At 36.6% G+C, this 24492-nt stretch overlaps 1 protein-coding gene across 1 annotated transcript in view; it reads left to right on the forward strand.

Annotated features, from left to right (window-relative positions):
• The window catches only part of LOC118854835 (WD repeat-containing protein 19-like), a 157633-nt gene that overhangs the window by 107406 nt on the left and 25735 nt on the right, over window positions 1-24492 (forward strand). Inside the window, 3 exon segments of the mRNA XM_036765055.1 lie at window positions 3829-3897; window positions 11078-11155; window positions 16365-16461. Of these exon segments, the coding sequence (XP_036620950.1) occupies window positions 3829-3897; window positions 11078-11155; window positions 16365-16461 (244 nt within the window).

The raw sequence follows: 24492 nt of genomic DNA on the forward strand, positions 1-24492 counted from the left end.
AAATTGTATTCCTATAAAGGCTCTTTAGTCTGCTGTTCCCCCTACCCCCTGCCATTTGAGACCACTAAAATGTCTGCTTCCTTCATCCTCTTTAGCTGCTTTGACCTAGGCCCTCAGACCTTATTTTTCTGAAGTATAAGAAGTCTAGAGAAGAGACTGTTCAAACCTAGTTTCCCGTTCCCTTTTCCCACTCCAATATCCACAACTCCAGATTCAACTTACTCATTACTGTCCTCACTATTATACTTTCTTGTCCTACCATTCTTCCATTGCACCTTGTCCAAGAACCCCTAGTCTTTTTTATTCTCAACTTAAGAAATAATACAAGTATTTCCATTTATCTTTGATTATTGGCATATGAAATTTAAAATTCTTTGAATTTTAAAGTTTATGTTTAGTCATACTGTTCTTACTTTGTACTTGGTGTGTTAAAATATACAGTGTTGGGGGTAGCATAGATCCCTGGGACTTTCTTTTCCTTTTAGGTTCATATTGAACCATTGGCACGAAATGAAATTATGATATATTCAACCCTTCAAAAACTGTCATTTATTTTAGTTTAATTAAATTAAGCAAGTTTTTTTATTAAGCACTTATTTTTTCAAGGCCCTTCTCACTGGAATAAGCAGTTATTTTGAGGACAAACAAAGGCTTAAGGAGGAGAGCCACAGCAGGCATAGAAAGTTATCACCATGATTTTTACCCATATCAAAGAGTTGGACTAGAAATGTGGATAGAATCAATTTCAGGAGGAAGGCAGTGGGCCATGTTGAAATAAGTGTGACTGAGTTATGGAGCCATTTTAACAAACATTTATTGTTCTCAGCTAGTCCGAAGGTTAAATAGGTACAAAGTGATATACTATCAAATAGGTGGCCAGATTGTTAGGCAATTTGGTGGGATGATTTACAGATCAGTGAGATGGTTCAGACTGAGAAAAAGGTTAAGCTCTTTCTATTTTCCAGCCATTTTATCCAGAGGCAGATCAATCAATGTTGGCATGCAGACATGTATATGTCTTCAGAGTGATGTTGCAAGTAGGGTAAGGATGTATTCTAAATTTCTGTCATTCAGGCCCTGTTTAACTGGGACTAAGGTTGGCAGGAAGTTAACAGCCTTACAACGGTTGTGTGAACTGTGACCCTGGGGCTACAAACATGCTTCATAGTACCATCAACTGAAAAAACAACTTTTCCTTGATCCTGTTAATGTCTCAAGCCATTATCCTGTTTCTTTTTGCCTTTTCACTGCCACATTTCTGAAAAAGAACTCTATAAGCTCTATATTTTATTTCCTCACTACCTGCTAACTGTTTAATCACTTGCTTCATCTGAATTGGCTTTTCTTCTGAATTCCTGTCCCTTGAGAAGATTGCTGGACAGTGGTATAACAGGTTGAATGAAGTAGGGAGAGACTAAAGGTGTGGGAAGACTGGTTATGAAGCTAAAACACTGAATGAGGCAGGTGGCTATAAGAGGAAAGAATGAGAATGAGGCTCAGAGAGGTTGAGTAGCTTGTACTTGGAGGTCTTTACTGACTCACCAACTTTTCTGATGCTTAACGGTCCACTACCTTCTCATCTCTGTTATTCAGAATCTCTATCTGAGATATTTCAGAGGTAGGATCGACACAAGTTGACAACTGGTTAGGTTCCGCAGGCCCTTTCTCTCACTGGTGAAATCTTTAGGAACCTCCATTTTGGAAAAGGTTCTTGTGACCCCGTGCACCTACTTGAGTTGAGCATCTCCCTGCATTCCCATTTCAGTTCCCCATTTATGTGTTATCTTCCCCCATTAGAATGTAAATTCCTTCAGGGGAAGGTCTGCCTCTCTTTTTGCTTTTATTTGTATCCCTAGCACTTAGCACAGTGCTCTGCACATAGCAAGTTTTATTAAGTATGTTCTTTGACTAATTGACTGACTATTGGAAGTGAGGTTGAGGGAAAAGTCAGGCAACAAAGTTAACACTGAATCTTCACACATGAGTAAATAGTGGTGCCATTGACAAGGGCAGAGAAATACAAAAGATGATCAAATTTGGGGGTTTAGTTTTGTCCATATTAAATTAAAGTACTATTGTAGCACTCAGATGGAGTTGTATAGAGATTTAAGAATGCATATCTAGGACTTAAGACAGAGTTCGGGGCTGGAATCTAAAATTTGAGAATTATCAATGTAGAAGTGATAGCTGAAGCCGTGGGAGCAGATGATATTGCTAAAGGAAAGAATATATAGTGAAAACAATAGCAGATCAAAGGCAGAACCTCAAGGAACATGAAATATAGAAAGCATGAAGAGCAGTTATAATAAATAAGTTTGAAAAGATTGGTTGGGGCAAGAATGTGAAGGACTTACAGTGAAGTTTGTATTTTGTACCAGAAGCAATAGAAGCCACTGAAGTTTCTCGTAATGAGGTAATAAGGTATTCAAACCTTTGTGTTAGGAATATAAATTTGGCATACATGGAGGACGTATTGGAAAGGGAAAAAAAACCCAAACAACAAACCATTAGCTCTTCACTGAGAGAGCTGAGCTGTTGGTAATTCTCCTAGAGGGATTAGTTTTATGCATCAGGCAAAAAAGATGACTCATTATTCCAAATGTGCTTCATAATTTCCTACTTCAATGACTTTGCTCATTCCATTTCCTCCGCTTCAAATGTTTTCTTCTTATAGCATTTGTCATTGTTATCTTATCCTTTCTTCAAGATAAAGTTCAAATGCCATGAAATTTTCCAAGAAATCCCAACCAGATGTGATCTCTCTCCCATGTACTTTGTCCCTTTCTTGTGGCATTTATGACATCATTCCATATTTATTTATGTTTTTATTTATATACTTTTTTATCTCTACCCTCATCCCACTGCTCCACACTATAAACTGTTTGAAGACAAGTCATTATATCTGCTCGTACACAGCCTCCCTCACCCGCTAATACCTAAAACAATATCTTGCACATATTAAGTTCTCAGTAAATATTTGTTGAATTAAATTAAATGTAAAATTTTCAACTCTGTTTAAAACTAACCTCAGTGAGACGATCCCAGGTTACCCCCTTTTATCTCCTTGTCATTACAAAGTTCCACCTTTCTCATCACTCCGTATACATATACATATATATATATATATATTCCCTTCCCTTCATTCATTGTAGAGCTAAGAGACTATGAATATGAAACATTCTGTGTTTTATCATATATGCTTGACATGCTGATTATTGTTTGCTGAATCCTTTTTTTCCTTTTTAATCTACTACAAATGATAACACTGTGGTAGGAGAAAGGGAAGGGATATATTTAGAAATAAAAGCTATATAAGACAAAAGGCATCAATAAAAATAAGAAAATTTTTAAAAAGAAAAAGTAAATTGAGTAAAATATGACTATAGTAAATAGCATTAATTACTTATTCTTAGGGAAACTGTGAAGGACTGATGAGTCCTTACTAATCCTTCCAGATCATCAGTAACTGATGGAACTCAGTGTCAGACATGCCTGTGCTACTGTGGAAGCAGAAAATTTATTTTGATCTTGGGTAGACAACAGTAATAAAGAAAAATTCTTACAGTAAGAAATCAGCAATGAGAAGTGAATTGTAGATGCCTTGATGTAATCAAACAGCCCATAAACTAAATTTATGTTAGAAATTTTCTTGGCTTTTATCACCTGCTATGATAGGTTATTGCTTAAAGTAATATATATTAATAAAATATAATTTTTTACTTACTTTATTCACATCTGTTGGACTATACTATTATGGGATAATTAATACAGATCTAATTCTTTATACTATTTGTTAATTTTATTCATGTATTTATTATTATGTTACAGGCTTTAAAACATTTCCTGAAATGTTCAAACACAGAAGATAACCTGGCCATAGAAATGGCAATTGATACCGTAAGAAATGTAGATGATTGGACAGAATTAAGGGAAAAAAATCATCATTCTATTTTGAGTGATCCCATACTTAGTTAAATGGATTTATCATGTTATTGTGGTATTTATATTCCTGTGAATCACAAGAAATGAATGGAATATGTGGATGAGTCAGGGGGTAAAGCTAACCTTACATCTAAGAAAGATCATTGAATGTTTTCCTTGTGATATGTTTCTTTTCAATTAATCAACAAGTATTTGCTAAGCCATTACCTATGTGCCAGAGCATTAAGCAATGGGAATACAAAGGCAAAAATGAAATAGTTCTTGCCCTCTAGGAGCTTACATTCTAGTGGGTGAGACAACTTGTACATATATAAGAATATACTTAATACATGCAAAATTAATACAATGTAATTTGGGGAGGGAGCATCTGGGAAGAGCAGGAAAGACTTTGTATAGTAGGTGGTGCTGGAGCTGAGTTGAAGAGAAAATGCATTTCAAGGATAAGAGACATCCAGTGCAGAGGTATGGAGACAAGAGATGGAATCGTGCATGTGGAACAGGAAGTAGACCAGGATGGTTGGATCATAAAGTTGAGGGAGGGGAGAAATGTATAAGAAAACTAGAAAAATACAAAAAGGCCAGGTTGTGAAGGTATTTAAATGTTAAATAGAAAAGTTTATACTTGATAATAGAAGTAATAGAAAACCACTGAACTTTATTGAATTTGGTGGGCAGGGAAGTGTTACATTGTCAGAACTGGGCTTTAGGAAACTTATATTACCAGCTGGAAGGAGGATGGATTGGAGGGTGGAGAGACTTGATGCAGGGAGACCAATTGCTATTATGATAGTTAATTAAGCCCTGAACCAAAGTGGTGGATATCTGAGTAGAAGAGGTGATCTGTGCTAGAGAATTTGTGGAGAGCAAGTAAAAGTGAAAAAGCGAGGATGACCGCAAGGCTGTTAACCTTGGTGACTGGAAGGGTGGCAGTGCCCTTGACAGCAATAGGTACTTTGGAAAGAGGGATAGGTTGGGGGTAGGGATAATATAATAAGTTCTGTTTTGGACATATTGAATTAGATATTCCTACAGAGCATCCCAATTAGAAATGTCCAATAGGCAATTGGTGATATAGAACTGGGGCTAAGAAAAGAGTGTATAGCTGGACATAAAGATTTGGCAAATGGTGTTATAGAGATGGTAATTTAACCCATGGAATCTGATGAAGTCACCAAAAAAGAGAATGTAAAAAGAGAAAAGAAGGTGACTTAGGACAGAACCTTGGGATGTATCCACAATTAGTAAGCACATTATGACATGGATATTCTGGCCAGTCTTAGCTTAGGTTCGTCTGGTGATAGGAATGTAGTGCGACATTTATGGACCACAAAATGCAATAAAAACAACTTTATTTAGAGTAATGTATAAAAAGATGCACTTCCTAATTGCTAATTCAGATAAAATATTACTTCTTTCTGTTTCCACATTCACCATAGCAATGGTAGCACTAGATCAGAAAAGCAGTTTTTTGGGGTTTAGGACTTGTTCTTAAATTGAAGAGCAGCAGCTCTCCATAGTCTGGACCTTTTATGCTGCAGGAAACCAGACCAATGATTCAAGCCCTATACCCTTGGACTAAGCAAATCCTAAAGATAACCTTCCTGCCCATTAATGGAAAACCAATCCAGCCTACACAAAATAAATGCTACTCCTACCACATCCCACTGCTTGGTGGCAAGGTCCCAAATTTCTCTTGTGAATCTTCTACCTCTAACATCGTTTTAAAATAATTCTTGTCTTGGGAAGAAGCCTAGCATAAGCAGCATTGGAGGAAAAACAATGCAAATAATGAAAAGATAAAATAATACAGTCCTCTGAAAATACAATCTATGCAATGGGTAATACAATTAAAGGTAATTCAGGTTATGCCTCCTGATGTAAAAACAGTGATATATAGGATCATCACCAGGATCAGGTCCACAGCACAGATGACATTAACTACAACACTATCATTTATACCCATGGCAGAATAGGGTCATATATAGCAAGGGAGCTAAGGTAATAAACCACTTGCATGTAACCTGTCCCAGGACCTGATTGATAGCCAGACTCACTCTATACTGCAACCCAGTCACTGTTTCCTGACCCACCTGCCAAAATCTCTGTCTTCCTAAGAGCCTTACTGGGGGGATGATACTAAATTATGTTCCTTTAGAGGCCTCTACTGAGGGTTTACCTTCTTATTTTGTGGGATTTTGTTGAAGACTCCCCCTTAATTTTTTCTTTTTTATTACTGAAACTTAAATACACAATAAAAAAGAAACATAAACTTAAATATTGAAACTTAAATACATAATAAGAAAAGAATAAAAAAAATGTCATGTGCACAGCAGAATGTAAGAGAGGATTCAAAATATGTAGCAATAAATTTCCATTTCAAGGAGACCTACATAATAAGTATTACATGTTGTATTTGAGAGCTTTCTTTGCTTCTTTGTTAATTTTCTTTTTCTGCTGTGCACTTTTTACTTTGTTCTTTTTTCCCTTTCTCCCTTCCCCCAGAAAGCTACAATTAAGCATAGATGTATTTATATGTAGATATACATACACTTATACACACATACATATACATACATATACTTTCCCTAACAAATTCTACTTCTGATGTTTGTGCATATCTTTTGTTTTCTATCCCTCCTAACTTCTCTATTTTACTGCTATCCTCTACTTTGCCATCCTATTACTTAACCTAGCTCCCCTCCAAGGATCTCTCCCTTATCCTCCCAAGAATCCCTCCCTTGTCTTTCCATTCCCGTTAATCTAAACACCCTTCTATAACCCTTTTTAACCTATTCCCTCACTCCCCCCTCTAGAGAACCCTCTCTTATCCTCTCCTCTCTCCCTATCCCCTTAGAATTTTATTTCTTTCTAAATTTAGAAGACTTCTGTACTCTTCTAGATATATATGTATTGTTCCCTCTTGAACCCATTCCTGATGAAGGTAGGTTTCAAGAATTAACAGTCCTCCTCCCCCATTTAATTCCTCTGTGTTGATTCTTCCTCTTGCACCTCATTTGTATAAAATAATTATTCTTTTTAGCTGTTCCTAAACAGTTCTACTTTTTAAAGTCATATCAAGTCTACCCTAATCTTTCTTATAAATTATCCAATTACTAATAACAATCTTAGACATGTGTTTTACATTTTACATACATTCTGCTTCCACACTCACCATAGCAATGGTGACACTACATCAGAAAAGCAGTCCTGTAGGGTTTAGGATTTGTTCTTAAACTGAAGAGTAGCAGCTCTCCGTGGACTGGACTTTATTGAAACCCTTGTAATTAGTCTTTGGTATGTACCTTATATTTCTCTTGGCTCTTGTATGTTAAATCTTCTATTAAGTTCATGTTTTTTTTTAAAAAAGTGCTGAAAGTCTGACAATTAATTTAGTGTCCATTTTTTTCATTCAGGATTATGCTTAGCTTTGCTGGGTATGATATTTTCAGCCAAAACCCCAGTCCTTTTGCTCTTCACTACATAGTGTTCCAAGACCTGTGGTCTTTTAGTGTCACCATTGCTAGGTCTTGTGTGATTCCAATTGTGGCACCACCATATTTAAATTGCTTTTTTTCCTTTTTGCTCATAATGTTTTATTCTTGAGCTGGGGGTTTCGCATTTTGACTATAATATTCCTATGTGTTTTCCTCATAGGATGTCTTTCAGGTAGTGATCAGTGGATTTTTTTCTATTTCTACTTTCCCCTCTGGTTCTAATGCTTCAGGACAATTTTCTTTAATTATTTCTTGTATTATTGTGTCAACATTCTTTATTAGATCATAGCCTTCAGGGCTTCCAATTATTCTTACATTTTCTCTTCTTGATCTGTTCTCCAGATCAGTTGTTTTTCTTATGAGATGTTTCACATTCTCTTCTATTTTTTCATTCTTTATATTTTGTTTTATTATTTCTTGATCTCTTATGACTCTGCTGGCTTCCCTTGCACAATTCTGTTTTTCAAGGAATTGTTTTCTTCCTTAAGATTCTGGATTTCCTTTTGTAATTGATTTACTTTCTTTTCATAATCTTCTTGTTTTTCCTGTTCTTATTTTTTTCCAGTTTTTCCTCAGTCTCTCTCATTTGATTTTTAGTCTTTTTAAAGTTCTTCTATGAATTCTTTTTGAGAAGATGACCATTTGACATTACTCTTTGGGGTAGAAGAGGGTTCTTTGCTTCAGTATCCTTTTCTGAAGATGAACCTCGGTCTTCTTTATTCCCATATTAACTCTCTATGGTTGAATTTTTTTCTCCTTTGCCTATGCATTAAAAAATTGTAATAGCTTAGTTTTTATAATCACCTTTAGTTCATTGGCTTTTTGGAGCTCTTTTGTCATTTGGGTTAGTCTATTCTTTAAGGTGTTATTTTCTTCAGTATTTTTTGGGTCTCCTTTAGCAAGTTGTTGACTTGTTTTTCATGGTTTTCTTGTATCACTCTCATTTCTCATTCCAGTTCTCATTCCAGCCCTGAAGAGCAGTGACAATTCCTATACATTTCTGTATCACTAGTTCTCTATAGACATATCTTAGGTGGCAAGGAGGCCAAACCAATGATTTAAGCCTTATTCCCACAGATCAATCAAATCCTGAGTGTAGCCTCCTTGTCCCCTTAAAGGAAAACTAGGCCACTCCATATAAAATAGTTTCAGCTTCTAAGCAAAGGATAAGGAGCAACCAGTCAAGAAGATAACCACCATAAAGCAGTATCACAAAACCCCAGAGCATTGTTAACAGGGTCAAATACTGAAGGGAGGTCAGGAAGTATGAGAACTGATAAAAATCCATTAAATTTGGCAGTTATGAGATGACTGGTAACTTTGAAAAGGGTAATTTTGGTAATTTCACTTCAGTGATGAGGTCGGAAGGCAGATTGCATAGGATTTAGATTTGAGGAAGGGGAGAGAAAGTAGTGGCTCCCAAAATAGATAGCTTTGTCAAGGAGTTTAGTTATCAGGAAGAGAGGTATAAGAGGATAGCTAGTGGAGAAAGTAGTATCTAGTAACAGTTTTTAAGTGTGGGGGAGATTATGATATTTTTATAGATAATAGGGAAGGAACCTATAGATAAGGAGAGGTTAAAGATTGGGGAGAGAAAGAAAATGATAGTGGTGCCAGTCTATTGGAGAAGCTAGGAGAATGGGAAGAAGAGTCAATATAGTAGAGGGTTGATATCACTCATGGGTGCAATCATCATCTCTATATAGATTATTCATGTATCTGTATATCCACCTGCAAGAGGCAACTGGGTGGTGCAGTGGGTGGAGCCTGGGCCTGGAATCAGAAAAATCTGAGTTTAAATCTTCAGACATTTGCTAGCTGTGTAACCTTGGGTAGGTTACTTAACCCTTGTATGCCTTGGTTCTCTCCACTGTAAAATGGGGACAATACCAGCACCTGTCTTTCAAGGTTGGTGTGAGGATCAAATGAGCTAATATTTGGAAAAGTTCTTAGCAGAGTAACTGGCACATAGTAGACACTATTTAAATGCTTATTTCCTTCCACCCTTCCATCTTAGAACCACTGCCTATTGGAAATTTCTTACTTGATGTCCCATAGGTATCTCAAACTCAATGTGTCCAAAATGGAGTTCAGTATTTTTTCCCCCAAACTCTCCCTTATCCCAAACTTACCTATTTCTGGTGAAGTTGTCACTATCCTTGCAGTCCAATTTATAAATGTGTTGTTATCCTCAGCTCCTCATTCTACATATCCAAATTAGTTGCCATATATTGCTAAAAGTTAATTTTCCTTAAGTGCAGATTTAACCATGTGATTCTGCTACTCAGCTCCTGTGGCTTCTTTTTACTTCGAGGGTAAAATATAAATTCCTCTGTTTAGCCAAAATCCTTCAAGGTTATGAAAGACAGGCTCTAAACTATCTCTCCAGCCTAATTGGACATTACTACCTCTTCCACTGTTTGTGATCCAGCCAAATTACCTTTTTCTCTGTATTTTACAGGGTATCCACAATGAAAGTGGTCCTACTGTTATCTGCTGTAGTTAGACTTCATTTGAAGTATTATGTTTTATTCTGTATGCAACATTTTAGGAAGGACATTGAAAAAATTATATTAGGTTCAAAAGAGAGAGTGATCAAGTTGATCAAGGGACTAAAAACCATGCCATGAAGATCATATTGAAGGAACTGTTGGGAATGGTTAGCCTAGAGAAGAGAAGACATGGGAAAACATGGTGGCTTGCTTTCAAGTATTTGAAGGGCTGTCATATAAGGGAGTGATTTAGATTGTTTTACTTAGCTCCAGAATTAAGAGCAATGAAAACTGCAATAATAATGATTTATGCCATATAGAAGAGAAAATTTCTTAGCAGTTAGAGATGTCCAAAAACTGAATGGACTATTTCACAAGGTACTATGCTTGCTTTCATTGGAGGCCTTCAAGCAGAGCTTATCTTGATGGATTCTGTAGAAGAGTTTTCCATTCAGATAGAGCTGGCCTCTGAGGTCTCAACCAACTTCTAAGATTTTGTGATTTATTTTTAATTTTAAAGGAAAAAAGCTGCAAAGCTATTATAAGATGACAAATTAAATATCTTTATTTTCTGCTCTTTCCTCACATTTATTTCTAGTATCTTTTTATGGAAACCAAAAGAAGAGTACTATTCATTATCACAAACTTTCATTTTTAATAAAGGAAAATTATATTTAATTTTCCTCCCACTACTAAATCCTTGCATGATATGATCAAATCACTCAAACTGAGGAACCTAAATCACATATACTTATCCATTATTGACTTATACTTCACATGGCCATTGCTCATTGCATCTTATCCTTCTAAAAAACATGAAAGAGAGTTAGATTGCCATGACCACAAATTTTAACACTGAATTCTTTTAGCGTTGGCACAATGGCATTAATACCTATGTAGGTGCTAGATTCATGATTTGTGGCTAAAAGTGTGCAAAATTAGTTTCTACTGCCTCCACCACTTTCCTTCAACCTTAGAGAACTACTTCTACTGGGCAGGTTCACAGAGAAGGAGAGGGTGTCAGTGATAAACTCAGGGAAACATGAAGACCTCTTGACATCCATTTTCAGTGATGATATCTAATTTCTGTTTAATATAGTTCAAAGGATTTTTAGAGAAATATTAAAAGTCATTGATTTCCTTTAATAGGTTGGACAGGCAAATGATGAATCACTGACCAATCAACTCATAGATCATCTCATGGGTGAAAGTGATGGCATGCCAAAGGTATTAAAGTCATTATACCTGTGCTGTTTTCAGAAATATTCTGTTATGTCAAATGCTTTCACATAAGTTTTCTTCAAGTGAATTCTACTTGAGTCCCATTATCACCTACTAAAAATTGTAAAAACCTTCTTAATTCAGACTAATGTTGGATGAAAGTAAGAAGTAATTTGAGTTGGTGAAGAGTTTGAATTACAAAGTTTTAAAAGAAAAACAGTTTAATTAAAGTCTGAACATATTGAAAACTTGTCAGTTTTTAAATATTTAAGTATACAAGTTGAATTTTTTAAAAGAAGTACCACTGCTCAGAATGTAGCATTTGGACATGAGGTGGGGAGAATGCAGGTGTGAACTTATATAAAATCTTACCTAGTTATCTTCCTGATATCTGTAGCAACAATCTTGCTAGCAGCTACTATGGCTGTGTAAGACCAACAACAAGAGCACAAGAAGGCTGCCAGCACATGTTCTTTGATCTGCTTTTCTAAGGAAAGCAACTGTAAGGAGTTAACAGTCTCAGTTTAATCAAACATACATATATCATTCACTTAGTTTAGGGGGAAAAGATCAGCCCCCTGAACTTCAGGGCAAATACAAACAGAAGTTACAAACATCACAGACCTTGTCTGATCAAATCACGGTTCATAGTTACCACAGCTACCAGAGAAGCACCAACATTTGAGTTTTTTTCAAAGAGGGGGCTATTTCAACGGCTTGCCCAGAGTCTCCAATGAGTGTACCCCCAAAACAAAACGCCAGCCTCAGATCTTATGTACCCTGGTGAGAAGTACTCAAACAAAGAACAGTGAAAAGTCCCATTTAAGGTGTGGGAAAGTTAGTTAATCCCTAGTACCACCCTATACATTGTGTCCATTCAATGACTCCCAATTGTTTTAGAGCTGAGAAACATTCCAAGACAAAAAAGATCCCACTTTACCTACCCCATTCAAACAAAGGCCAGACTCATTAAAGGAGCTTAAGAGAAGAACAGCAAAAACCCTGCCCTTCTTACCACTACAAGTTGGGGTCAGAAACTAAGACTGGAGCAAAGTAGGGGAGAGAGAGTCACAGTAAAGGTGATACTAGTGGTGGTGTTTGTGAATTGTCAAGTTGACCTGGGATATAGTTTCATATGATCAAGGTGCTATGCAAGGTATTAAGAGTATCTAAAAACAGATATAATGGCATCAACTGAATTAGGTGGGAGAGGATGGGATCAAGCACGCACATATAGAGGGGTTGGCCTTGGAATTATTTTTCCAAGGTTAGTATTGTCCCACCTCACTTATACTCACTTTATCTCAATGATCCTGGAATGTACAAGGTGATATCTAAGCACACTTCCTCGTTGACAACTGCTCCCTCCCTTTCTTCTATTTACCTCAAATCAAACTCCCCAAAAGTCCTATTCCAGTTCTTCACACACATACCCCTCCATTGTACCCTCTGGAATACCTGAACCAAAATTAACTAACTTTCCTTTCTCACTCCATCTTCTGGCAGTCATTGAAACTTAGCTCCCTGGGCAGGCCAATATGGCAGAATATCATGATATGGAAGGGATAACTGTACTTAAGTAGCCTTATCTTAGAATAATAAATTGAAAAAACCATAAATGTGCTCCCTAAGAAAAAATCCCTGGGACCAGATACATTTACAAGAGAGTACTACCAAATAGTTAAATAACAGTTAATTCTCATACTATGGATGCTAGTGCTGGAATTAAGTGGTACAAGAAAATTTATATAAAATACTAGCAAGGAGATTACAGCAATATATCACAAAGATCATATACTATGATCTGGTGGGAGTTATACCAGGAATGCAGGACTGGCTCAATATTTGAAAATTATAAGCATAGTTGACCCTATCAATAATGAAAAATAACAAAAATCATATGATTATTTCAATAGATGAAAAAAAATCTTTTGACAAAATATAATACCCATTGCTATGAAAAACACTAGAAAGAAAAGGAAGAATTGGACCCTTTCATAAGTAACAGTTATCTAAAACCAAGGGCAAGCATTATCTGTAATGGGGATAAACTAGAAGACTTCCTAATAGCAAGGATGCGCATTATCACCACTGTTACTCAATTCAATAATGTACTAGAAATGTTAGCTATAGTAATTAGAGAAGAAAAAATTAAAGGAATTAGAATAGGCGACGAGGAAACCAAACTCATTCTTTGCAGATGATATGATAGTATACTTAGAGAATGTTACAGAATCAACTAAAAACCTAGTTGAAACAATTAACAACTTCAACAAAGTGAGGGTTATAAAATAAACCCACATAAATCACCTGCATTTCTGTATACCAGCAACAAAACCCAGCAAGCAGAGATAGAAGGAGAAATTCCATTTAGAGTAACCACAGATAGCATAAAATACTTGAGTCTAGCTGCCAAGACAAACCCAGAAACTATATGAACACAATTACAAAACACTTTTCACTTATACAAAGACCGATCTAAACAGTCAGAGAAATATTCATTGTTCATGGGAAAGCCAAATCAATATAATAAAAATGACAATTCTATCTATATTAATTTACCTATTTAGTGCCATTCCAGTCAGACTTCCATGAATTATTTTATGATCTAGAAAAAATAATAAAATTCATATGGAAGAAGAAAAGGTCAAGAACATCAAGGGAATCAGTGGGGGAAATGTGAGGGAAGGTGGCTTGGAATCAGATTTCAAACTATATACAAAATGGTAATCATCAAAACAACCCAGTATTAAGAAATAGAGTGGTGGATCAGTGGGGCAGATTAGGTGCACAATACACAGCAGTAAGTGACCATAGTAATCTGTTATTTGATAAATCCAGTAATTCAAGCTTTGGGACTATGATTTGACAAAAATTGCTGGTAAAACTCAAAAGCATTTTGGCAGAAACCAGGTGTAGACCAACATTTCAAAGCATATTCAAAAATAAGATCAATGTAGGTACATGATTTAGATGTAAAGAGCGATATCATAAGCAAATTAGGGGAGCACTGAAAAATTTAGCTGTCAGATTTATGGATAAGGGAGGCGTTTATGACCACACAAGAGAGAGGGGATCATGGGAAGTAAAATGGATAATTCTCATTACACTAAATTAAAAAGGTTTTGCACAAACAAAACCAATGCAGACAAAATTAGAAGGAAACTAGGGATGAAGGAGGGAAGATTTACAGCATGTTTCTCTGATAAAGGTCTCATTTCTCAAATATATGGGAAACTAAGTCAAATTTATAATGGCCATTACCAAATTGATAAATGGTCAAAGGATATGAACAGGTAGTTTTCAGAAGAAATTAAAGCTACCTATAGTCATATGAAGAAATGCTCTAAATCACTATTTATTAGAGAAATGCAAATTAAAACCACTGTGTGGTACTACCTCTTACCTATCAGATTGGCAAACATGACAGAAAAAGAAAAAGGACAGAGCCTGGAAGGATATGGAAAAATAAGGATACTAACATGCTATTGGTGGAGTTGTGAACTGGTCCAACCATTCTGGAGAACAATTTGAAACTATGACTTGGTTCACATTCCTCTCCACCCTAACACTAGGGGACTTCAACATACATATTGATACTCCCTCAAGTACCCTAAATTCCCAGTTCTTTAATCTGTCCAAGTCCCATGACTTATTTCCTAGTCTATTTAATCAAAGAGATGGTCACTTACAATTGTTCCGCTTCCATGATCATAAACTCTGAAATTCCCTCTTCTGATCACATTTTATCCTCACATCTTTCCCTTTGCTTTATGATCTCTAAACCTGTTCTTCATCTCCACAATTACCTACAATCTCTTCATCCCTCAGTTCTTTACCAGGCCACCACTCTTCACTAGCTACACTCTCCTCCTTTCACCACCTTCACCCTTTGGGGAGATAATCCATCTCTCCATGATCTTATACTCTGGAGTTCCCTGCCTTCTCTTATTGCCAATAATGCCTTGTCTAACCCCAACACTAAATTTCACCTGCCATCCAACTCCTTTGTGCTTATTCACACAATACTGGAGCTGGGGGATATCACAAAACAGCTGATGGATCCCCTACAAATTTATGTCACCTAATCTCCCCAGGAGACATTGAAAACATTTTCATCTTAAATATACAATGGCATCCTCTCCCCACTACTCTCTGCTGAGGATCTTTGCTCAGCCCCATACATCACCAAAAAAAGTCATTCATCGAAAGATCCCTCTTCTCCTTTCCTCTCAAACTCACATTAGTCAGACATCTTTCCCCATTTTCTCTTTAATTCCATACTCAGAGGAAGACAGGGCACTGGGATATGTGACTAAATTCTTAAGGTCCCAGACATGTGGCAAGTAGTGATATATTCTCCCAGTAGGAAAAGTCATCCAAATTTCAAGAAAATCACACCCAAGTTATCCTGAACATATACTATAGGATCTGAATTTCTGGGATAAAGAATAGGATAGGAGGGGTGGTATTAGTGAGGAGATGGGTGAGGACATTGCTGAGACTAATACTAAGGCTAGAGGAGTGAACCAATTTTTTTTATTCTTTTTTTTTTGGAGGAGGGAAGGCAGGGCAATTGGGGTTAAGTGACTTGCCCAAGGTCACACAGCTAGTAAGTGTGTTAAGTGTCTGAGACCGTATTTGAACTCAGGTCCTCCTAACTCCAGGGCCGGTGCTCTACTCACTGTGCCACCTAGCTGCCCCGTGAGCTGATTTTAATGTGAGATGTTACCACTAGGGCTTCCCTGTTAATGCCACTAGTCCTGACACTATAGACCCTGTCCTGAACCAAGCCTGGGGAAGGCAGAGACTGTACTTCTGTTCTGGGGACAGCTAGTGGAAAGGGAATAGAAAAAAGAAGGGAAGAAAAGTCCTATCAGGAAGCAGTTCGGGGTGGGTATGTGGCTACTGTTATTCTGGTAATTGAGGAGATGGAATAACTGTGGTTACCATTTATTCTGCATAGTTGTTTATATGTGAAAGACATATATGATCTGGGACTACATATTCCTACATTTTGAATACAGGCTTTGTAACTGTCATGGAATGTGTTCTGTACCATATGCTATCTGCCTTATGACATATGTAAAAATATATAGCATGGCCAACATAATTCCAACATATTTATTATATAGTTTATATATAAATATATGATTATATAATATATTAATATATAATATAATATTAATATAATTAAATATATATTTAATTTAAGGATGCCAAATATCTCTTTCGTCTGTACATGGCATTGAAGCAATACAGAGAAGCTGCTCAGACTGCCATAATAATTGCCAGAGAGGAGCAATCTGCTGGTAGGTAGTCTTATTATCACTGTATCCGATTCTTCCTTTTTGACTATTCCTGAAGGCAAAGGATTTTAAAAATTTCTTTCTCTCTGCTACTCTGTCCAAATCATAGTTTGTGTCTAAATTAAAAACATTTTGGCAGGAAGTTATATTGGAACACTTTCTGAGGGATCTAGGAAGTGTGCTTTGGCTCCTTGGGAGGATTACATGTGATCTGACCCCTTGATAAAAAGTGTGCATGCCCAGAGGTTCCTGGTTACTAGGAACCATGCGAGGCCATGGATAAAATCATACAGGATGGATGGACCATGATGTATACTAGTGGAGAAAGTATTCATATTTATGGAATAATAATAGAGTCATGGAAGTATTATAATGTAAGTATTTCAAAGCAAATTCATTAAAATTTAGGACAACCATTATTGTACACAATGTATTATTTTGAATCCTGTGACAAATGAGACAATATTGTAGCAACAAAGATAAACTGCACCCAAAGATTCAAAGGATTTAACCACATATCAATTGTGAGAAGAAATTTAATTGCTCAGTACCAGAACAATATACCATATATAATAATTCAATTTCCAGTAGTTGTTTAAATTTTAAAAGGACAAAAGGACAAAATAAAACTACAGCATGGAGTCAGTATTAGGTAGTAGTTACCAAAAGCTTTGCCATGCATTCCCTTAGCAAGGAGCCAGAGCACATGTTCCTCCTCGTAGAGCTAAAGTTCATGTTCTCAGCTCCATGAGAAATACTCCAATCCAATCTCCAGCTACAACACATGTATAACCATATCTGATTTTAGCCTTGAGGTAATTTTTGCTACCCTTGATTTTTTGAATTCACCTGAAGCATAATGTATTTTATTCTAGGTCCTCATCTTAATTTTGTGTGAATATTTATATTTCAAGTATGTTTCTTGTCAATAATGTATTGCTGGATTCATTCTGATACCCTTTTCTATTGATAGTTATATTATTAGATGATTTTTCCACACATACTGTTATGTTTTCTTTCTTTGCCTTTCACATTCTTTGTTTCATTAAAAAAAAGTAGTGGTAAAAGAAAGGGATTAAAATTAACCTTAATTATCTGTATGTAGTGAGTACATGCTATCTCACTGTCCTGGAGCCAGGCCACTACCTCTTATCCTCACTCTCCTTGGGAGTAACCCAGTGGGACTGGGATGTCTTTATTGCCGTAGGCTTGAGCCCCCACCTGCTTTGTCCCTGTCATTATTATGTATAAGTGACTAGTATCCCAATTCTATCTAACCACTAAAAAGCACTTAACTTTTTTTTTTTTGCAAGGCAGTCAGGATTAAATGACTTGGCCAGGGTCACACAGTGTCATGTGTCTGAGGACAGATTGGAACTCAGATTCTCCTGACTCCAGGGCCGGTGCTCTATCCATTGTGCCCCCTACCTGCCCCCATCAATTAATTTTTATAGAAATATATTTACTTTGAAGATACAGCAGAAACAAAGTACAAACATTTTCCCCAATAACTCTGAGGAGAAGAGGTTTAACTTAGCTCACTTCCTACATAGCTTGTGTAGTTATTCAGCTGCTGCTTGGCTAGAGTCTTGCTCCTGTGGGCATTGATGTTGCGCTGGCTACAAGTGAGAACTTTGGAATGCTAGGATGTCAAGGTGCCCTCTGGCCTTTTGAAATAACAAGGTCATCCACTCTTATCTCTAATTTCCATGAGTGAAGGAATCACTGAGCTCCCCCAAGAGGGTTGGGTAAGCTCAGAAGTGACAGAAGTTGACAGGATATTTTAAATGCCTCTGGAACCAGTCAAAGAGGCTGCTCTTCACTTTGTAGTTAGCTGTCCGGAACCAATTACGGAATATCTACATATGTTCTATAGACTCTTCAAAGTACTTCCATTTTATATCCTCCTAACACTCCCAGAAGCAGAAGGTGTGTTCTGCAGCATCTCCACATGGGGAGATGCCATTAGTGACACTTTCTGCCTATACCCCAGCCCCATTACAGATAATTGGAGTCATCTGCTCTCACTCATTTGCCCTCCCTCTTTTCACTCAGTCCAGACCCAAGTCTTACTTTTTCTTATCTTTTAATTTCTCCTTTTATAATCTGTCCCCTGTAGTTAGATTGTTTTGCTTGTGACTATTCCTTCCCCAGTTCTATGATCTCTCTTAGTTTGTATCTCTTTCCTCTTTCTGTATCTTTCTATTTCCTTATTGCTGTTAATTTAAAGTTAATTTTAAGAGTAAGGGTCATGAAATGCCTGTTCTCCCCTACTATCCCTACCTCCATATTTATATATTCTTCTTTTGATGTGCCATAGTTACATTAAATAATAAATTCTTCCCTCTTCCTCATGTCTTCTCTAGTATATTTCTTTTCCTCTCCCTTTTCTTTACTGCCTTAAATTAAACAAAACAGTCCAAAATTCTTCTTAGGTACTGAGTTTGTGTTCTTTGCTTATTTAAGGATAGTAGGGTTTTGATGAAACAGTGACCTCTTTTCCAACTATTGGGATATAAATATTTTATCATATTTTAGCCCCTTCAATGAGCTCAGCAATACTTATGCTTCTAAATTTCTCTTGTTCCTTATGTTTATATTTCAGAGATTCTACCCAGCTTTTGTTTTCTCAACAGGAATGTTTGAAATTTATCTGTTCTACTAAAAGTACATTTTTCTCCTATGGAATTATACTGGAATTTGCAGGATAAGTTATTTTTGTTTGGAAGCTTTTCTTCCTTTCAGCTCTTGATATATCACATTCCAAGATTTCCATTCATTTATAGTATTGCTGCTAAGTCTTGTGTGATCCTGAACATGGTCATTTGTATTTGATCTTTTTTTTTTTTTGGCCTGTCTGCTTACAGTATTTTTTCTTTAAATTAAAAATTCTGATTTTTGGCTGATATTTCTGGGAACATCCATTTTACAGTTTCTTTAAGGATATTACTGGTGGATTCTTTCTAATTTTCCCTTTTTCCTTTGACTTTTAACCTTTTTTGTGTCATCAACCTTTTGGTAGCCTGGTGAAGCTGTGGACCCCTTCTCAGATGTACAAATGTGCAAACCATTTAATATCTAGTGTACTTTAACAATAACATTTAACAGTGCATAAAACATTTAAACATTTAAATGCATAAAACAAAATAAATAGGATTACAAAGGAACCAATTATATTAAAATGCATTTATCAAAATATTAGTCTGCCCACAGGGACCCTGCCATCCTCTGATTGGAATATGGAAGCTTTTCTTCCCAGAATCTCCACTTAAGGAGGGAACCCAGATCATTCACCTCTTCGTTTCCCACCTTGCTGCACTCCTCTGGACTTCTCCACCATGTCCCTGTTCCAGATACCTTTTCTCTCCCCTCCCCCTTTTACTCCTTCCTTTTTGTATGTTATCTTCCCTATTAGTTTGAGAGCCTCTTGAGAGTAAGGACTGTTTTTTGATTGTCTTTGTATCCTTAATGATTAGCACAATATCTGGCACATAGTAGGTGCTTAAAAAATGTTTATTGACTAAATAATCCCATGATATTATTATTAAGTCTTGAGCAAAAAACCCATAAGATCAGAGAAGCATAGCTCATATTTTCTTTACTCCTATTGAAGGCAAAAGATGAAGAAGAGAAAACTGATTTGGGGAAAGAACATGTAACCAATAAGGTGTTTTCTAATAACAGGATTTGGATTCCTGGGCCACCATTTAGAAACAGGAATGACCGTCTCTTGACCTGAAAATGGAATAAAAGGGTTTAAACTGAAAAAGCGTAGATGGAGAGATAAAACTATGTATATCCTCCATTCTTGATATCATAGTGGCAGCTACAATTAAGGAAGAATCGCAATGATATATCTGAAGTTCATAATTCACAAAATCCAAGAAGGGAACCAGGAGTAAAACCAGTGACCTCAAATATTTATACACAAATGCCAAAAATTTAGGCAGCAAGTAAAAAGGACTAGAGGACTAACCAAGGAGACAAATTCAACCTAATAAATATCACTAATTTGGTGAGATAAAACCCAAGACTGGAATATAGGTCTAGCTAGGCATACCTTATTGAAAAGAAACAGAGTAGGTAAAAGGGAGTGATGTAGGGTAGTATCGTATATTAAGGTATATTTATATGAGGAAACCCAGAAATCAGACAGGACAACCATGGTGGAAAGCATTTAGGTGAAGATTAATTTGACTGTAGGGTAGGTTGGGGGAGATAGAAGTGATTTTTTCTATAGAGACTACAGATTACTTGGACAGAAAGAGGAAATAAGTGAATTCAGGAAACAGACCACAAACCTAGCACAGAGGTGTATTAGTGAGCCTTGAGATGTAAATTTGTGATATAAATATATTTGAGATACAAATACTTCCTGTCAAAAGTAGTGCAGTTAATAGATAATTTCATTCTTTAAAAGCTAGATATCTGATTCTCATTAACAAAAAGAACTGGTTGCTGAGATAGAAATTATGGAGATATTGAGAAAAATTAACCATTCCTTCCTAGAATTCGTGAAAGAAGGCCGGTAAGCTGAGCCTTAGTCTGATATGGTACATAGATGTTAGGAAAGCATATTTCAGATGGTTCAGAGAAAGGATGTGTAGGATCCTGTGGACTAAAGTTCTACAGGAGAAGCCAAGGAAGGTTAGGAAACTTTGAAGAATGAAATTATGAAGACAGAAAGGAAAACAATTCTTATGAGTAGGAAAAACAGGAATTATGTGGATGCATTGGGAATTCACCAAACAACTTAGATTTTTAAAAGATCTACACAATGGGTAGCACTAAGGGCAAGTAACAAAGAATAAATATAGAGTATGGCATGGTACTTTAAAAATGGGGTTAGGAGTACTAATTCTCAGAATGAGGGAAGCTAAGGACCACCAAAAAGGGTTTGAATTTCTCAGAGCAGCTAATACTGGGGCAAGGAGAAGGTTCAAAGAAGGGACAGAACTGCCGCCCAGGGCGAAGGGAACAATGAGGATGGATAGTAGAGAGAAGGTAAAGCTGCTCAATTCTTTTTTGCTTCTGTCTTCATTTCCTAAGAAAATGATTTTTTACATTGGAAATGACAAGCATAGCTAACGGGGAGTTGATATCCAAGTGAGAAAACATCCAGTTACTTGTGTGAATTCTGGTCACCTCTTCAGATGAACCATATCCCCAGTTAATGAGAGATCTAGCAGATATGCCTGCATTGTCCACTGTTAGCCACATAAGAATATTAATCAGTGAGTCATTCAACAAGTATTAACTACCCACTGCCTGCTAAGCACTGTGCTAGATGGTAAAGACTGAAACAATCCCTGCTCAAATGGATCCAGCATTCCAGTGAGGGAGACAAGAAGAACATCTGTGAGAATATATAGGATAAAGAGAATGTATACAGAGAATAAATACAAAGTGGTTAAACATAAGGTAGTCGAGAAGGCTTAGTTGGGGGAATCAGGAAAGGTTCTGTGTAGAAGGGGGTTGGTGTTCAAGGTGTGTCTTGAAGGAAGAGTATGATTCTGTGAGATGGAAGGGACTGTATTCCAGGTATTTCCCCATACATAAGCTGGGTAAAGGCGTGGAGATGAGACACGGAGTGTCATGTGTGAGGAATAGAGAGAAAGCCAGTTTGGATGGATTGAGGAGCGCAGGTGGGAGAGTAATATGCAGCAAGACTGGAAAGATAAGTTTGGAGCCAGGTGGTAAAGAACCGTAAAATCTAATTAGAGAAATTTATATACTATACTAGAGGCAACAAGAAGATGTCACACAGTCATATCTGTACTAAAGTAAAATCACTTTTACAGAAAGGTGTAGGATAGACTGGAATGGTGAGAGACCTGAAGCAGGGAGACCAATTAGGAGACTTACAATATTCTAAGTGAGAGGTGATTAAGGGGCTGAACTATGGTAATAGCTGTGTGAGTAGGAGGGGCTGGATGCAAAAGATAGTAGAGGTAGAAATTGTAGAGGTTGAAATTGCAAGATTTGGCAACTGATTGGCTATGTGGGGTGAAGGAGAGTGAGAATTCAAAGATAATAGCACAGATAAAAGCCTGAGACACTTGAAGGATGGTGGTGCCTTCATCAGAAATAGGGGAAGTTTGGAAGGAGATTTTTTGGAGAAAGATACTGAATTCGGCTTTGTACATATTGAATTTAAATTTGGAAAATGAGAAATGTACTATATAGCCCAGGAAAAGAGCAAATTTACCAATTTTCCTGATTTTTAAAAAATGGAACAAAACAGTTTATAATCTATACCAAAAGAAGAAGCACAGCATAGTGGATAGAGAGCTTCCCTTAAAGTCACAAAGATTTGGGTTCTGGTCTGTCTGATGTGTACTGACTCTGAGACTCTGAGAAAATTACTTAACCTTTTAGTACCCAAGGCATCTTTCTGAGACTATTAAGTTTCAGAAGTGGTATTGATCTGCATTGGCAGAGAAACAAAACAAAATTAAAAAAATAAAGCCAGTGAGTTTGAATTTGATTCCTTGGAAATTATAAAATGGACCATTAATGAGATGGTCAGAGGACACAGAGAAAAGGAAGCTATGATTATAACAAGCCAGCATGGCTTCATCAAGAACAGCTGGTTACACCACACTAACCTTATTTCCTTTTTTTGGGAAGAGTTGCAAAACTAATAGAGCAGGGAAAGACTAGAGATGTAATTTATCTAGATTTTATCCTGGGGAAATTTGAGTTTTAAAATACACTATGAAAATACTCAGCCTTTGAATGTATATGTATTATATATAATCAATAAAAGAATCTACTTAAGTTGGTGGAAGTCTATTCTGACTCACATTCATTTGCAGCTGAGTCAAAAAGCATCTTGGAAGTCTGCAAGCTGCCAGATGCTGTTAGATCTATAATAGAAGACTTTGATTTCTGGCCAAAAATGAAAAATTTAATTTTAGCCCAGAGACACTGCCTGGCTTTTATTTACTGAAAGTGATGATTTTGAGTAAAGAGTTACCCTTAGCAGAGGGAGGTTCTAGAGACCATTCTTCTTGCTCTCAAGAGTTCAGACCTTTATTGCCAGCCTTTTCCATGGAGTGCTAGTATTGTCATTACCATGCCTGCTAATGATCATTCTATATCTCACCTTCTTTTCTCAGCTAAGCTCCTTGAAAAAAGTCATTTGTACTGTATCTCTGGTTTCTATTTTTTCCCTCTCTTCTAAACCCTTTGTAATATTGCATCTAACATCATCATTCAATTGAAACTGCCCTCTCCAAAGTTATTAATGGTCTCTTCGTTGCCAGATGTAAAGGCTTTTTCTCAGTCCTTATTATTTTCGATCTATGTGAAGCTTTTGACGATATTGGTCATTTTCTCCTGAACAAGCATTCACCCCTGTGTTTTCATGATATTGCTCTATCATGATTCTCCTACCTGTTTAACTGTTCCTTCTCAGTCTCCTTTGTTGGTTTTTCATCTATGTCATGCCTACTAACTGTGGGTTTCCCTTAAGACTTAGTCCTGAGCCCCTTTTTCTTTATACTCTGTCAGTGGTCTGATTTGCTCCGGTGTGTTCAGCTATGTCTGTGCAGATGATTCCTAGATCTACATATATCATTCCCTGATGTCCTTAGTAGATCTGCATCACCTAATGTTCTACTGTAGGTATCTCAAACATATCTACAATAGAATTCCTTCCTACCTCCTTGTCCCTACTGTCCCCTTTTCCAGATCTCCCTGTTACTGTTGAAGGTACAACAAACCTCCCAGTAACCCAGGTTTGAACCTCAGTGTCACCTTTAATTCCTCACTCTCATCCACCCCATATATTCAGTCATTTGCCAAATCTTATTTTTTCTACTTTCACAACATCTTGCATATACTTCCTTTTTTCTCCACTTATCCAGCTGTGAACCTAGTACAGGGCCTCATCATCTCTGTTCTGGACTATTGCAATGACTTTTCTAATTGCTTTTAATTGCAATTTTAATTTAATAAATTTAATTGCAATTGCTTTCTAAGAATCTAGAAAGATTTTCCTAAAGTATAGATCTGCCCATGTGACCCCTT

This window comes from Trichosurus vulpecula, chromosome 6 (assembly GCF_011100635.1).
Source record: "Trichosurus vulpecula isolate mTriVul1 chromosome 6, mTriVul1.pri, whole genome shotgun sequence".
Taxonomy (NCBI): Eukaryota; Metazoa; Chordata; class Mammalia; order Diprotodontia; family Phalangeridae; genus Trichosurus; species Trichosurus vulpecula.